The sequence below is a fragment of the Pseudoliparis swirei genome, chromosome 24 (assembly GCF_029220125.1).
Source record: "Pseudoliparis swirei isolate HS2019 ecotype Mariana Trench chromosome 24, NWPU_hadal_v1, whole genome shotgun sequence".
Taxonomy (NCBI): Eukaryota; Metazoa; Chordata; class Actinopteri; order Perciformes; family Liparidae; genus Pseudoliparis; species Pseudoliparis swirei.
Genome location: NC_079411.1, coordinates 11154760 through 11171447, shown reverse-complemented (window position 1 = coordinate 11171447; position 16688 = coordinate 11154760). Strand labels below are relative to the sequence as shown.

The 16688-nt window shown below is 43.0% G+C and overlaps 1 protein-coding gene across 1 annotated transcript in view; it reads left to right on the top strand.

Annotated features, from left to right (window-relative positions):
• Nucleotides 1-7729: 7729 nt before the first annotated feature.
• usp53b (ubiquitin specific peptidase 53b) overlaps nt 7730-16688 on the top strand; it is a 28600-nt gene continuing 19641 nt past the window's right edge. The window contains 8 exon segments of the mRNA XM_056408991.1: nt 7730-10474; nt 10477-10488; nt 10938-11098; nt 12312-12404; nt 12615-12749; nt 13119-13232; nt 13466-13548; nt 14302-14407. Coding sequence (XP_056264966.1) covers nt 10396-10474; nt 10477-10488; nt 10938-11098; nt 12312-12404; nt 12615-12749; nt 13119-13232; nt 13466-13548; nt 14302-14407 — 783 coding nt within the window. The 5' untranslated portion in view covers nt 7730-10395.

Here is a 16688-nt window from a genome sequence, read left to right as displayed (position 1 = left end):
GCAGTTGCCAGCAGATGCCGCAGCTAGTCAAAAAGTGCCACTAGTTAAAAGGTGCCACAGCTAGTCAAAAAGTGCCACTACTAGTCAAAAAGTGCCAGCGGACGGAGGGTCGGCCAGGCGCGTCTGAGGCATGTCTGCGCATTGACGAGTCTGCGACGACTCAGTGACAAGCTTCACTGAAGTGCCCGGACAGCGGAATAAATCACTTTCATGATCACAGAATGGAGGAGCTGCGGTTTAGCTAGATAGATAGATAGATAGATAGCTAAAATAGCTAGATACACAGATGGATATATATATATATATATATATATATATAGTCTTTTTGTAGACACTTACTTACAATATGCAATAAGATAGTGCTGTACATTACTGCTGTACTGTATTTAATATTGTTTTGCTACTACTACGTTTCACTTCGTAACCTATTACACTTATATACCATGATATTGTAACGTCTCGGACGTTATGGCACTGATGACACGGAGGCGGACGGCGTTATTAATCCTCCCTTTATTAGGCATCCACCAACACAGACAGCGTGCACGCATCCACCAACACAGACAGCGTGCTCCTCTGAGTTTAGCAGCTCGAGCAGCAACAACAACGGTTCCCGTCAACCACCCTTAACTTCCGTTTTCCGACAGGTTAACCCCTCCCCTCTACTCCGCCACAGGCACGTCCCCTCGACCAGCATGCACGGTGCCACACTGTGATTGACAGCCACTTCACAGGGTCGCTACAAAATGTATAATGTACCCGCCTTTCTTAAATAATAATTTTTAAAAAAGATATATATATATATAATTTATTGTTTTACCATGTCATACTGTTATACCGCCATGAAATTCTACTTTGAGGAGATGCCACTGTTAGTCTAAAGTGTAAGCACTGGCACTCAGTGACACTTGCCGGCACTTGCCGGCACTTGCCGGCACTTGCCAGCAGTTGCCAGCAGTTGCCAGCAGTTGCCAGCAGTTGCCAGCAGATGCCACTACTAGTCAAAAAGTGCCACTACTAGTTAAAAAGTGCCACTACTAGTCAAAAAGTGCCAGCAGACGGAGGGTCGGCCGCAGTGACGAGTCTGCGACGATTTAGTGACAAGCTTCACTGAAGTGCCCGGACAGCGGAAGAAATCACTTTCATGATCACAGAATGGAGGAGCTGCGGTTTAGCTAGATAGATAGATAGATAGATAGATAGCGTTCGTTACTTCGAGACTGGATTACTGCAACTCCTTATTAGCAGGCTGCTCTAATAAATCTCTTAGGTCTCTCCAGTTGATCCAGAATGCTGCATTCTCAAAACTAAGAAAAGAGATCACATCACTCCTGCACTAGCTGCTCTGCACTGGCTCCCAGTAAAATCAAGAATCACTTTTAAAATTCTTCTCTTAACCTACAAAGCCTTGATTGGTGATGCTCCATCATATCTTAAGGAGCTTGTCGTAAATGCGACTACTTGTAGTTCCTAGAGTCTTAAAAGTAGAATGGAGCCAGAGCCTTTGGTTATCATTTATGGAACCAGCTTCCAATTTCAGTCCGGGAGGCAGACACAGTCACCAAGACCTTCCTCTTTGACAGAGCTTATAGTTAGGGCTGAATCAGGTTTGCCCTGGTCCAGCCCCTTGATATGCTGCTATAGGCTTATAGCTGCCGGGGGACGTTTAGGATGCACTGAGTACCTATCTCCTCTTTTTCTCTCGATGAATTTTCATCTCAATCACGTTACTAACTCTGCTTTCTCCCGAAGTCCTTTGACTTTACGTCTCATGGGATGAGACGGCATAGATCTATCTGCCTGATGGATCGTCTGGGTCGTGGAATTCCTGCTTATGACTACGCCACTGTCCTGTTGAGACTCCGCCCACTCCTCCTCCCCACCGCCATCTGCCTGATGGATCGTGGAGGTCTCCATCGTGGAATATGCCTACTATGAACTATTCATACACTCTGTCATATTCATTGAATGTATTTTAACTCTAAATCTGCCCTTCTGTACACATTACATCTATTGCATCTGTCCATCCTAGGAGAGGGATCCTCCTCTGTTGCTCTCCTCCAGGTTTGATAGATAGATAGATAGATAGATATATACTTTATTAATCCCCAAGGGGAAATTTGTCGAGTCAGTAGCAGCAACACACAAGAATAAAATAATAAACCACACAATATAAGAAGGGTTAGGGTGATCTGGCAAGAGGTGAACTGTTGTAGAGCCTCATAGCAATGTTCTCCATCTCTCCTTGTGGCAGCGGGCGTGAGGACGCCTGGAGAAAGTACTCCTCTGTCCCTGTAGAGGTGGTGAGAGGGTCCGGGTTGTCCAATATGGACACCAGTTTCTTCAACGACCTCCACCACCTGTTCCAGGAGCTCCAGCTGGCAGCCGATGATGGAGCCAGCCTTCCTAACCAGTTTGTTAAGGCGGCTGGTGTCACCGGCTCGATGCCCCAGCAGACAATGGCAAGTGCAGCACACTGGCCACAACCGACTGGTAGAATAACTCCAGCATCTTGCTGCACGTTGAAGGATCAAGCTTTCTCAGGAAAAGAGTCGACTCATCCCCTTCTTGTACACAGCGTTGATGTTGGCCTTCCAGTTCAGTCGGCTGTCGATGGAGAGGTACTTGTGCTCCTCCACCATGTCCACGTCCACTCCCAGGACACTCAGAGGTGTAGGAGCTGTCGCCTTCCTCCTGAAGTCCACCACCATCTCTCTGGTCTTGGCCACGTTCAGCCGCAGGTGGTTCTCATCGCCCACTTTACAAAGTCACTCACCACTGCCCTGTACTCCTCCTCCCGTCCATCCTAATACACCCGACCACTGCAGAATCATCAGAGTACTTCTGCAGATGGCATGACTCCGTGTTGTACTGGAAGTCACTGGTGTACAGGGTGAAGAGGAAGGGAGACAGAACAGTTCCTGTGGGGCTCCAACATCACTGACCACCGTTCCAGACAGCACACGGCCCATTCTGACAAACTGTGGTCTGCCTGTGAGGTAGTCAGTGATCCAGGAGATGGTGGACGCGTCCACACCGGCCACCTGCAGCTTCTCACTCAGCAGCAGTGGCTGGATGGTGTTAAATGCACTGGAGAAGTCAAAGAAAGTGACTCTCACAGAGACACCGGTTCCATCCAGGTGCGACTGAGCTCGTTGCAGCAGGTAGATGATGGCGTCGTCCACTCCCACATGAGGCTGGTAAGCAAATTGCAGAGGGTCCAACGATGATTTCACCTGCGGCCGGAGGTGGGCCAAGACCAGCCTCTCCAGCACCTTCATCACATGGGAGGTGAGGCGACCGGTCGGTAGTCGTTGAGGCCAGATGGTGTTGACTTCTTTGGGACAGGGACCAGGCACGACGTCTTCCACAGCACGGGACTTCCCCAGCCTCAGGCTGAGGTTGAAGAGGCGCTGCAGGACACCAGACAGCTGGGTGGCGAGGTCTTTAGGACCCTGGGGCTGATGCCATCAGGACCTTCAGCTCTGCGCTGGTGTAGTTTCTCCAGCTGTCTTCTCACCTGGTCAGTCGTCACAGAGAGAGGGGAGGTGGAGGAGCCCATTGTTATTGAGGGCTCGGTGGATGTGCAGCTCAGCAGGGGGACAGAGGGGAGGAGGTGTTTGGGAGGTGTGATGTGGAGGAGACGGGGAGGGCTGTGAACTGAACCTATTGAAAAACAGTTCAGCTCGTTGGCCTCTCCAGGGAGCCCCTGGCTGTCTCCTCCCACCTTGAAGCCAGTTATCTGCTTCATGCCAGACCACACCTCCTTGTGTTGTTCAGCTGGAGTTTGGCCTCCAGCTTCCTCCTGTAGGAGTCCTTGCCCTCCTGAGCTTCACCTTTAGGTTGCGCTGGGCTTTCCTCAGCTCATCCCTGTCTCCAGACCTGAAAGCAGCTTTCTTCATGTTAAGAAGCGCCTTCAGGTCCCTGGTGATCCAGGGCTTGTTGTTGGGAAGCGTCCGTGATGGGATGGTGGTGTGTTCACAGAACTTGATGTATTCCGTGATGCAGTCGGTCATACTGTTGATGTCCTCCCGTGCGGTCCACAGCACATCCCAGTCCGTTGACTCGAAGCAGTCCTGTAGAGCGCTCCAGAGACCACCTCCTCACAGTCCTGGTGGTCACCGCAGCCTCTTCACCAGAGGAACATACCTGGGTGTCAGCCGGACCAGGTCATGATCAGACCTGCCGAGGGGAAGGGCAGTGGCGCTGTATGCGTCCTTAGTATTAGCATACAGCAAGTCCAGAGTTTTATTGTTCCTTGTTGGGCAGTCTATGTATTGATGGAAGGTTGGCAGAGCTTTTTCCAATGTGGTGTGGTTAAAGTCACCAGTGATAGCCATGAATGCTCCAGGCTGATGATTCAGCAGAGCAGACACAGTGGAGTGGATGGTGTCCACAGCTTCCTCAGCGTCAGCTGATGGCGGCACGTACACGACAACCACAATGGCGGACGTGAACTCTCTCGGCAAATAGTCGGGCGCATCCCCACGGCCAACAGTTCAATGTTCGGGCTACAGAAGCGCTCCTTCACGCACACATGGTCCGGGTGGCACCACCGTTCATTCACATAAACAGCGATCCGCCCCCTCATCTTACCGCCTGTGTAGCGTCTCTGTCAGCCGAACAGTCCTGAAGCCGGGCAAAGGCGCTGTGATCCGGATAGTCCGCGTGCAGCCACGTCTCAGTGAAACACAAGAGACTGCTCTCACGGAAGATCCTCTCGGTCATTACCAGCACGCCGAGCTCATCCGTCTTATTCGCCAAAGACCTCACGTTCCCGTTATGATCGACGGTACCGAGGGTTTGTATCTCCTCGTTTAGCCCTCCGCTTGACACCCGATCTGCAACGCGAGCCCTCGTAGCTCCAGCGGGATCACAGGTCTGTCTCCAGGCAGAAGCTTCGCCTGCACAGCGCGATCAGCTGAGCGACGGTCCCCATCATTGTTTTGCTGCAGGCTCACCGATACTCACGACAAAGTGAACAAAAGCCACAGTAGAATTATCGAAAAAAGTAGTTATGGTCCAGTGTCCGACCGTAACTAAGACAAACGTGAAAGAAAGAAAAAGAAAAGAGAGGAAAAGTGCAAAAAGACAATAAAATAAAAGCAACGCCACTACTGAAACAAGGTTGGCTTTTTTTCCCCCTGAAGGGTTATTTGGGAGTTTTTCCTGGTCCGATGTGAGGTTTTGGGGCAGGGATGTCTATGTGTACAGATTGTAAAGCACTCCGAGACAAATTTGTAATTTGTGAAATTGGGCTATACAAATAAACTGAATTGAATTGAATAGCTAAAATAGCTAGATACACAGATGGATGTGTGTGTATATATATATAAAAAAGACACTAATTAATATATATATATATATATACAGGACTGTCTCAGAAAATTAGAATATTGTGATGAAGTTCTTTATTTTCTGTAATGCAATTAGAAAAACAAAAATGTCATGCATTCTGGATTCATTACAAATCAACTGAAATATTGCAAGCCTTTTATTCTTTAATATTGCTGATTATGGCTTACAGCTTAAGAAAACTCAAATATCCTATCTCTAAAATTTTAATATCATTCCTAGACCAAGTAAAAAAAGATTTATAACAGCTGAGTGTTTGTCTAAGGCTCAGAAACCCTTGCAGGTGTTTCGAGTTAATTAGACAATTCAAGTGATTTGTTTAATACCCTTTAGTATACTTGGTCTGAGGAAATATTAAAATTTTATGAGATAGGATATTTGAGTTTTCTTAAGCTGTAAGCCATAATCAGCAATAAATCAGAATAAAAGGCTTGCAATATTTCAGTTGATTTGTAATGAATCCAGAATGCATGACATTTGTTTTTAATTGCATTACAGAAAATAAAGAACTTCATCACAATATTCTAATTTTCTGAGACAGTCCTGTATATATATATATATATTAATTAGTGTCTTTTTTATATATATATATATATATCCATCTGTGTATCTAGCTATTTTAGCTATCTATCTATCTATCTATCTATCTATCTAGCTAAACCGCAGCTCCTCCATTCTGTGATCATGAAAGTGATTTCTTCCGCTGTCCGGGCACTTCAGTGAAGCTTGTCACTAAATCGTCGCAGACTCGTCACTGCGGCCGACCCTCCGTCTGCTGGCACTTTTTGACTAGTAGTGGCACTTTTTAACTAGTAGTGGCACTTTTTGACTAGTAGTGGCAACTGCTGGCAACTGCTGGCAAGTGCTGGCAAGTGCCGGCAAGTGTCACTGAGTGCCAGTGCTTACACTTTAGACTAACAGTGGCATCTCCTCAAAGTAGAATTTCATGGTGGTATAACAGTATGACATGGTAAAACAATAAATTATATATATATATATCTTTTTTTTAAATTATTATTTAAGAAAGGCGGGTACATTATACATTTTGTAGCGACCCTGTGAAGTGGCTGTCAATCACAGTGTGGCACCGTGCATGCTGGTCGAGGGGACGTGCCTGTGATTGGCGGAGTAGAGGGGAGGCGGGGTTAACCTGTCGGAAAACGGAAGTTAAGGGTGGTTGACGGGAACCGTTGTTGTTGACGTTCGAGCTGCTAAACTGAGAGGAGCACGCTGTCTGTGTTGGTGGATGCGAGCACGCTGTCTGTGTTGGTGGATGCCTAATAAAGGGAGGATTAATAACGTCGTCCCGTCTCCGTGTCATCAGTGCCATAACGTCCGAGACGTTACAATATCATGGTATATAAGTGTAATAGGTTACGAAGTGAAACGTAGTAGTAGCAAAACAATATTAAATACAGTACAGCAGTAATGTACAGCACTATCTTATTGCATATTGTAAGTAAGTGTCTACAAAAAGACTATATATATATATATCCATCTGTGTATCTAGCTATTTTAGCTATCTATCTATCTATCTATCTAGCTAAACCGCAGCTCCTCCATTCTGTGATCATGAAAGTGATTTATTCCGCTGTCCGGGCACTTCAGTGAAGCTTATCACTGAGTCGTCGCAGACTCGTCAATGCGCAGACATGCCTCAGACGCGCCTGGCCGACCCTCCGTCCGCTGGCACTTTTTGACTAGTAGTGGCACTTTTTGACTAGCTGTGGCACCTTTTAACTAGTGGCACTTTTTGACTAGCTGCGGCATCTGCTGGCAACTGCTGGCAAGTGTCACTGAGTGCCAGTGCTTAAACTTTAGACTAACAGTGGCATCTCCTCAAAGGAGAATTTCATGGAGGTATAACAGTATGACATGGTAAAAAAATTAATTATATATTTTTTATTATTAAAGAAAGGCGGGTACATTATACATATCATGGTATATAAGTGTTATATATTACGAAGTGAAACATAGTAGTAGCAAAACAATATTCAATATAGTACAGCAGTATTGTACAGCAATATCGTATTGCATATTGTAAGTAAGTCTAAAAAAATACATTATCTATGCAAGTCTGTGGCACTTGCCACAGACTTGCCACTGAGGTGCCAGTGAGGTGCCAGTGAGTTGTCGCTGAGTACTGGCACCGAGCGGCACTTGCCACAGACTTGCCACTGAGGTGCCACTGAGGTGCCAGTGAGTTGCCAGTGAGTTGTCGGTGCCAGTGATTGCACTCGCCCTCTCTCACTTTAATGCACAAAGCGGCTGTTGCCTATGCAATCACGTATTTGAGTTAGATGGGTCTATGATGTTAGAAGAAAAGGCAGTCGGTGTTAGAATATATGATATAAATATTAATGTCTTCCAAAGTTACTATATTACTTACTTAATTTGCTCAGTCAGTTTTTGTTATTGTAAAGTACATTGTAATGTAAATCGGGTTATCGGGTGAAATACCTATAGCTCAATGGTAGTTAACAAGCAACGAACAGAACAGCAGGTGCACAAGTCGGCTGTTCGATTCTTTGAGAAATCCGTGTTTATATTATTTTTGTATTGTCGGTTTAGATATTTTTGTATCACCAGTGAACAAGTGATATGTTAGTCATGAAGGTGGACAACGTTTCGTTAATGCCGTCGAAATCCTAAATGAAGGCTGGAGCAAGCTGCTCCCCCGTCATGTGTCAAAAGACACGCTCACTCCTGTGTGTAGTTATGTGTGTCCTTATCGTAACAAAACAACAGGTAACAGTCATGTTTAATCTGGACAGTGAGTGCTGCACAGGGTAGAGTATAGTTACGAGGATATATGTTGATCCGTAGTCTCGAATATAAAACATAAGAGATGTGAAGACAGCACAAAGTCTTGTTGTGGTATCACAACTTAATCTGAGTCGATCACAGTTTCCCAGCTGACAGCGGTGGGCGAGCTGGGTGTAAACAACGGGCTACATGCTTCATTACACACTGTATGAAGAGTAAACTGGTCTCACATCGACTTGACGTCAGATAACGACGTATAACATAAATATCAGACTGACAACAAGAGCATTTTGTCAAGTATTTATTGAAGTTAGTCGTATATTGAACAGGCACCAGCAGAGTCACCTACTTTGTCCTCGCTCCGTGTCCTCGGCGTCTCAACTACAGCCTCCCGAACAGGTATCACATTTTACAGCAAAGTCATCCGTGTTTAGTCTTTAAAACATTAGCGTTACATAAAAAGAACGTGACAGAGAGGCTAAGCGATGGAAATGTGCATTTCCTAGTTAGTCGAGACGGGTCCTGAGAGGCAACTCGAGGCCACTCCTACGGCACATCTGCCTCATGCACGCGTACCAAAACCAGTTAATTCAAAAACCAGTTAATACCGCACACCGGGTCTGAGTGCCGCAAACAGCGGCTCGAGGTGCCGTGTGTGTGCGTGTCGGAGTAATTGGGAGTGCTGCACTATGATAGATAGTGCGTTACACGCTGCTGGACGTATCTGCAGCGCTTTTTTTAGCCAGTTCTATTGAGAGGATTCGGAGGGAAGCGTCGGGATTTGAGCGTTGACAGCTGCGCCGCCCTGCGCTTCCATCGGAGGCAAGTATCCGTTTCCCTTTAAGGTGAGTCGGCAGAGCACTTGGTCTTGTTCGGTCAATGCATGAATCCAAGTTGCGGCATATGGATGCTCCTGCCGCGTATCAGGCGCTGTTCCCTTACAGTTGACGGTGAGGTTGTTGCAACGCTGGCAGCATGTTGCAGACCGTTGGAACGCACTCGTCTGAGGTTGTTTTCCCCGACAGGAAAGATCAGGGTGGTCCAAATACCGCTCAGTGAAGGATTAATGTCCTCTTTACGAACCACATTGCAAAATCGGGCATGATGTAAAACCGTATAGGCCTTGTACACGCATCACATGTTGTTAGTGTAGTGAGGCTGGTGCAGAAGCACATGTGTGCAGTGAAAACACATTTTGGCTTTAAAGATGAATTTACGTGGTGAAAACGTTGGATTGTTGATAAAAAAGGTGTTTTGCAATCAGTCTTTTTGAAATTTGCGTATAGATTTCAGGTACATTTACAAATGAGATTATCACACGTTTGTGTGACTTTCTTATCTAAACATGAATATAAATACAGATTGCCCACTCCTATCTGTAAACACTACAAACGGAAACAAACAAGAACAGCACCAGATCAGGACGAAAACAAACCCTAATTGAGTCATTGTCTCATGTGGGACCTTTTAGACAGACAGTAGTAACGGCTTCAGTTTGTGTTTTGATCTTTTGGTGGTGGGCCTCTTGTTTACATATGTTAAAGCTTGTAGCATAAAGCTTCAATTAATTCAGTTTAAAATCAACTGGTATCTTTGTTGATTATAAGTTCCCTATATCAGCTGTTTATTGTAGTGGCACATTATCAATAAGAAAATATAGTCTTCCAAATTAAAGCCAGATTGTACACTATCCTTGCAAGTTTGAATTTAAGCAATACAGCACTATTTCTAGTTTAATTTTAATATTGTAATAAAACATTGCAAATTTGAATAAACTGTAATGTTGTCCCTTGTATTCTTGTTATGTAAATCTACTGCTCTATTTTGAAATGGAGAAGCTATCAACAATGAAGCAATGGGATGGTCAAGTACAAAAAGTTACCTGAATGTCGATAATTTATGGCTTTTGTTTTTGTCTTTTCTCGATAAGCAAGTATACACTTTTTTAAATTATCATATCCTTGCATCAGCTGGTGTGGTCACAATACAGATTGGGTAGTTTGCAGATTGTAGAGGTGGTATACAATTCAAAGTTGAGGTCTTAGTGTTTCTGAATAAGTAAAGAAATGCAAGAAACGACTTCTGAAACTGCATTAGTTGGCTATTCTGCATGTTGGACATGTTTTAAAAACACATTAATGGTTTCCCCCTTCTTTCCCACCTGTCTTTAGATATTTTCCAGGTGCCATTCAATGTCCAGTAGCACGTGGCTGAGGTTGCTCTGTGGCTGATCCTGACAATGCGCTCGACAAACCGCTCAGGAGGGGCGTGGGGATGAAATGGACGGAGCCCATGGCCAGACCTGTGCACAAACTCCAACCTCCCAGCATGTCCAGCCCCAGCAAGTCTCCCCCATCTCTGGAGAAGGTAGATGCCGGGATCTAGATAATTCATCTGTCAATCAACCATCAGGATTTTGGATTAATGATGTAATGAAAGCTCTGTCCAAAATTAATTAAATTGTGCCTCCATAGTACCATGCAAATATAATCACATTTTAAATAATTCATATACTCGTGTAGATATTAAATGAAAATGCACTGACGATTACAGGAATTTAACATGTTTGAATTTTTTAGTGGGTAACATCCACAATATATAATATAATTTCATATAAGAATTTTAAGGTTAACATGGAGTGTTATTAGCTTTTTACTAATAACATCAACACTTGAAATGATGAAAGCACTTAAAATGAAAAGGTATAGTACAAAATAAAAACCTTACTTTGATATCTAATTTTGACCTCTTTACTAAAGACACAAGAAATTGCAATTATGAAAACGATACATGTCGGAGGATTACTTTTTTCTCAGCTGCAGGCTCTAACTCCATGGCATGGGTGAAGATGTTCAAAAAACCTGGTGGAGGCCTGAAGAAGTCCTACCAGCCTGGGAGCATGCTGTCTCTCGCGCTCACCAAAGGCCTCCTGAATGAGCCCGGGCAAAATAGTTGCTTCCTAAACAGCGCTGTTCAGGTAAAAAAAAAAAAAATTTTTACCAGCTCAAAATTACTGAAAGAATACTACAATTTAATTGCTTCACTCCACTAAAATACTGACAAAACTCAGACCGTAAACAAAGGAAATAACAAATTATCCATCGAACAATTCTGCACTCTTGTCTTTTAAACTTAGTTTTAAAACACCAAACTGTAAAGCGAAAGTTATATATGTAACTACAGTTTTAGCACTGGATATCTTCCGTCTCGTTCACACGCAGGTCGAGTCTTAAAAACAACAAAGTCCCCTGTGACCTCGGATAACCCCCACATATATTCTTCACGGGCACACCTCTCAGGGTCGCCCTTGATGTTGGAACACTTTTTGTTAGAGCGGCCCCCTACTCTGGATGGCAGAGCACGGACATTCACTCTGTATGCACAGGCAATGGCCTCCACTATCCAGAGGGTCAGATGCTGTTTTGCAAGGGCACAGCCCCTCTTAGATCCACCATAACCGACTAACAGTTATGGTGGGCGTCACACTGTGCAGGCTGGATAGGCTGGTTGAGACACCAGCGTGCCAGCATATTTGGGAGAAACGCTGTATTAGGCCACAGTGTGACACATGAGCCATCTGAGTTCTTCCCTCCAGACTTGACTCACTGATCGACATCCAAGGTCACAGGTGACTTTGTTGTTATTAAGACTCGACCTGCGTGTGCGCGAGACCAAAGATATCCAGTGCTAAGCACCACCTCTGGTTGGCAGGAAGGATGAAATAGAACTGAATACCGATTTGTGACCATGAGAGTAGGAGTAGACCCCAAAACATGGCTTAGTCAATACAAGTATCAATATAGATAACCACGGACCAAAATTTATTTTTAATAATAATTTGGTCTGTCAACTCCTGAAGTAAATATCGTTCTCTTGCTTCTTAGCTAGATTCTTTAAAAACATTTGTTGTAACTATTTTCACTGGCAAATTATCTCAATCTGGGTGAGCTGTGCATGTTTTCATATGTGTGTGTTGGTTAGATGCTAAGACCCAAAAAAAGGGCATGATTTCATAAAAAAATTACTAAAAGCTGAGAAAAGCTGTTGATTGAATGTCAAAGTTTATTGGGTTTGACTGCATTATTTCATGTTTTAGGATCTTTTTCAATTTGAGCTTCTGAAATCCATGAAATTGTTTTCTGTGCATGTCTGTATTTTGATGGTTATTTTCTGTCCTTAAACCGTCGCAGGTGCTTTGGCAGCTGGACATCTTCAGGAGAAGTCTGAGGCAGCTCTCAGGTCACTTCTGTCTCGGTGATGCCTGCATTTTCTGTGCTTTGAAGGTCTGTATCTGCACTTTGGGCTAAACTGGGAACAATTTGAAGTACGGCTGAATATTTCTAATTTCATGACTTCGTGATAGTGGTAAAGACAACATCTTATAAAGTTTAAAACAGTAAAAATTGTCTGTGAATTTGAATTTGCTTATTTCATTTCATGTGGAAATACTCATTCATTTATTTGCATGAAAGCAACTAATTTTTGTCTTACAGAGCATCTTCAGCCAGTTTCAGCAGAGCAGAGAGCGCGTGCTCCCCTCCGACAGCCTGCGTAACGCCCTTGCTGAAACCTTTAAGGATGAGCAACGCTTCCAACTTGGCCTGATGGATGATGCTGCTGAGTGCTTTGTACGTTGATGATGTGTCTTTGGACTGAGATTTGTGTGTTTGACCTTTGTCTGTGTAGTGCCTAAACATATAAAATCCACTTATTTGTATAGTTGTTTGTGTGGTGTGTATTGAAATCATGGGGACCAAAAGGAGACATCAGTAGTTCAGTCTGACTTCACAGCAGAAGCTATACAATTTTAAAAAAGGGGGCCCATAAAATAATCTACAATACCTACAAAAGATATTTTAAGTGTTTCACAAACATGTTTGAGAAGGTTTGACTGATCATTTTACAGTTTTTGGGAAACACTTAGATAGTTCAGTGTAGCGTGTGTGTTTCCATGTATTCAATATTTGCACTGTATCTGCTCTTATTTCTTATATTAGGAGAACATCCTTGAGCGAATTCACTTACATATAGTTTCGGACACTGCGACAGACGCATGTTCATCCAAATCCTGCATCACCCATCAGAAGTTTGCAATGATGCTTTATGAGCAGGTAACTGTTTTTTTAAACTTTTATTTGATCTGCTAAGAAAGTCATAATAATGAGATGTGTGTTGATACATAGGACAGGCAAAATAACTAAGTATAATAATAAAGAAATGAAGTAAGACTCCCAGAGCTGCTCTAACTGCATGTACTGTACATGTTAATGACTGGGCACAAGAATATACACAGGTCTTTTCCTAAAATCAGTCTGTTAAATAATGCACCGTTTTTCTTTTGCAGTTTGTGTGTCGCTGCTGTGGTGCATCTTCAGACCCACATCCATTCACAGAATTCGTACATTATGTCTCAACCACAGCTTTATGGTGAGTGCTTGATTTACTGCCATGGCTTTAAAATGGGATACAAAAATCAGGCCAGAGTGCTAATCCTGATTTAAATGCCAAAGTATCAAGCAAGATTACATGCAAATTATTTGATTGCAATTTTAAGCATCTTAGATCAATTTCCTTCCTGTCCTTTAGCAGTCACACCCCAAAACCTAGTGTTGATTATTTTCAACGGATCTACCCTCTGTGGCTGCCTTTTCCAAAATTATTGTTTGGTCTTGTGTTTTTATAATTTAAGTTAAATATAACGTTTATTTTCTTCTTTTTGCAAACAGTGCAATGTTATTACTTAACTCACTTTCTGCATGCATGTTCACTTGAATCCTGTCAAAGCGAAGATAAACAAGCCACATCTGCACACTGCTTGGATTCACTGGTATCAAAACACATTGCTGAGGAGTGTTAACAGGAACATCTTTCATGTTTCATGTAATCTATCTTTTATATAGCTGTGCTTTCACATTGGTTACATTGATTGTTATTTGATATAATTTGTGTTGTATGGGATTTCATCAAATTGTATATGTGTACCTAGGTCCAAATTTAAAACATTTCACATTGATTACAAGAACGCGGTTTCTGTGCTTCACAGATACAGAAAGGTTGTGGTGATGAAATATCCGTTAAGTGATTACTATGATAGTTTAAAAAATCAAATAATAAGAAAATACCTCAAAAAAGATTGAGACTAACGATAACTATTGATACAGTCTCTGTTTTTATGCTCAGCCAACAGGTCGATCACATGTTGGGAAAGAACGAACGGCTCAGATCAGACATGCTTGGAGAATTGTTGCAGGCAGCAAACAACACAGGTGACCAACGAAGCTGCCCGGTATGTGATTTATTGTCATTGTTCATTTTTTAAAACCATAACTAAAGTAAATACTGATTTGTCAGCCATTAATGAATAATTGAGCCATTCTGCTGAACAGTTGGTATATGTTACTGTAACATGGACTATAGTGACCATTTATCCTGAGTGTCCATTTGTTAGTCACGTTTGTTGGCGGTGACTGGGGGTTCTTTGACGCTTGTGTTGTGAAATAAATGAAATCCAAAGCGGTCCAAGTAAAGTTCCAAGTGGTGGGTTTATTACCAAAATGGATGTTACAACTTGTGGGTAGAAAATAAAACAACAAATAAAGTTTCAGAGCACAAAAAAGCAGCGAGGCCTATCCTCCAGCAACATAATCAGACAGCAAGATCAAAAGCTGTGTGCTCCCAGTCAGCCGCACCTCCCCCAGGTCACGCTCCTATTTATTGGCCTTTCGACCTGTAGAGGGCACAAATTCCCAGAAAATATAAATAAATACAAACATTAAAATAACGTATAGAAATGGCTCCTACATGGACACAAAGATAATTCTTGCAGCTAAGTAGAGTACATGTTGTGCTTTCTGCTGCAACTCTGCACTTGGAAGTGGCCAGAAGGAGACGGTGTCTGACTAGTGTTAGGATATAAATAGCAGTAAGGGGATATATCTACTGTTCTCTCATCTGTATTTGTTACTGTTGTCCTCTTCAGTGTGGATCAGTTGGGTGAAGCGGAGTGCTCTGTTTCCTTAACCCATGATTCCTCCAGAAAATGCAAGCTCCAGTACTAACTTAGTGATACTGACGTGCAGATAATACAGCATCTGGCGCTTTCCCCATCTTGCAATAGTCCTTATTATGACATTTTAAAGTGATAGGTCACAAGTTTTATTTCAATTGTTATTGGTTTTTTCTGTGTGTGTGTGTGTATGTGAATGTGTGTGTCTTTGATCAGTGTGAGAGAGAGCGATGCAGTGTAAAAGCCAGAACCTATTACTCGAACATTTGATAATTTATTTATTGGTGGGATTGGAAAAAAAGATAAAGTTCACCTTTCCTTGCTGCACATTTTGGATGTCTTGTGTTGGGTTGACTAGTTTCTGTCTTGGTAGTTTTATTCCTGTATTTATTGATGTGTTATTAATTTTGAGTAAAGCTCTTTGTAACATTGGCTCTTACTCGTTAGACTTCACATTTTTTTCAAATTTTATTCTGTGATGTGTGCATCATTATTGGAATATTTTTTGCATCTTGTCAGCCAACAAACCTTTCAGCAACACATCCAAAATTGTTTTTTACAATTACAAAACCTGGCAATTTTGAATGAATTGTGACAAGCTGTTGTTTGTCAAGAAACAGAAAAATAAATTATTTAATGGGGAATACACAACATCAGAGCATTAATATAGCAGCAAACCACTATTTGTTATATAAAGATATGGTGGAGTCATTTCTATAGACTTGAGCAGAGAATAAAGTGTTATTGCTGTCAGCACCGTTAGCTACGAGCCGCCTACTCAGGCGTCGTGATGTCGAGAGAAATGCTTCCAATCTCGTGTTATCAATTCAATTCAATTCAATTCAATTCAGTTTATTTGTATAGCCCAATTTCACAAATTACAAATTTGTCTCGGAGTGCTTTACAATCTGTACACATAGACATCCCTGCCCCAAAACCTCACATCGGACCAGGAAAAACTCCCAAATAACCCTTCAGGGGAAAAAGGAAGAAACCTGGAGGAGAGCAACAGAGGAGGATCCCTCTCCTAGGATGGACAGATGCAATAGATGTAATGTGTACAGAAGGACAGATTTAGAGTTAAAATACATTCAATGAATATGACAGAGTGTATGAATAGTTCATAGTAGGCATATTCCACGATGGAGACCTCCACGATCCATCAGGCAGATGGCGGTGGGGAGGAGGAGTGGGCGGAGTCTCAACAGGACAGTGGCGTAGTCATGAGCAGGAATTCCACGACCCAGACGATCCATCAGGCAGATAGGATCTATGCCGTCTCATAGGGTCCGATGACCCCATGAGACGTAAAGTCAAGAGGACTTCCGGGGAGAAAGCAGAGTTAGTAACGTGTGATTGAGAGATGAAAATTCATCCTTAAGGAGAGAAAAAAGAGGAGATAGGTACTCAGTGCATCCTAAAACGTCCCCGGCAGCTATAAGCCTATAGCAGCATATCAAGGGGCTGGACCAGGGCAAACCTGATTCAGCCCTAACTATAAGCTCTGTCAAAGAGGAAGGTCTTAAGTCTACTCTTAAACGAGGTGACTGTGTCTGCCTCC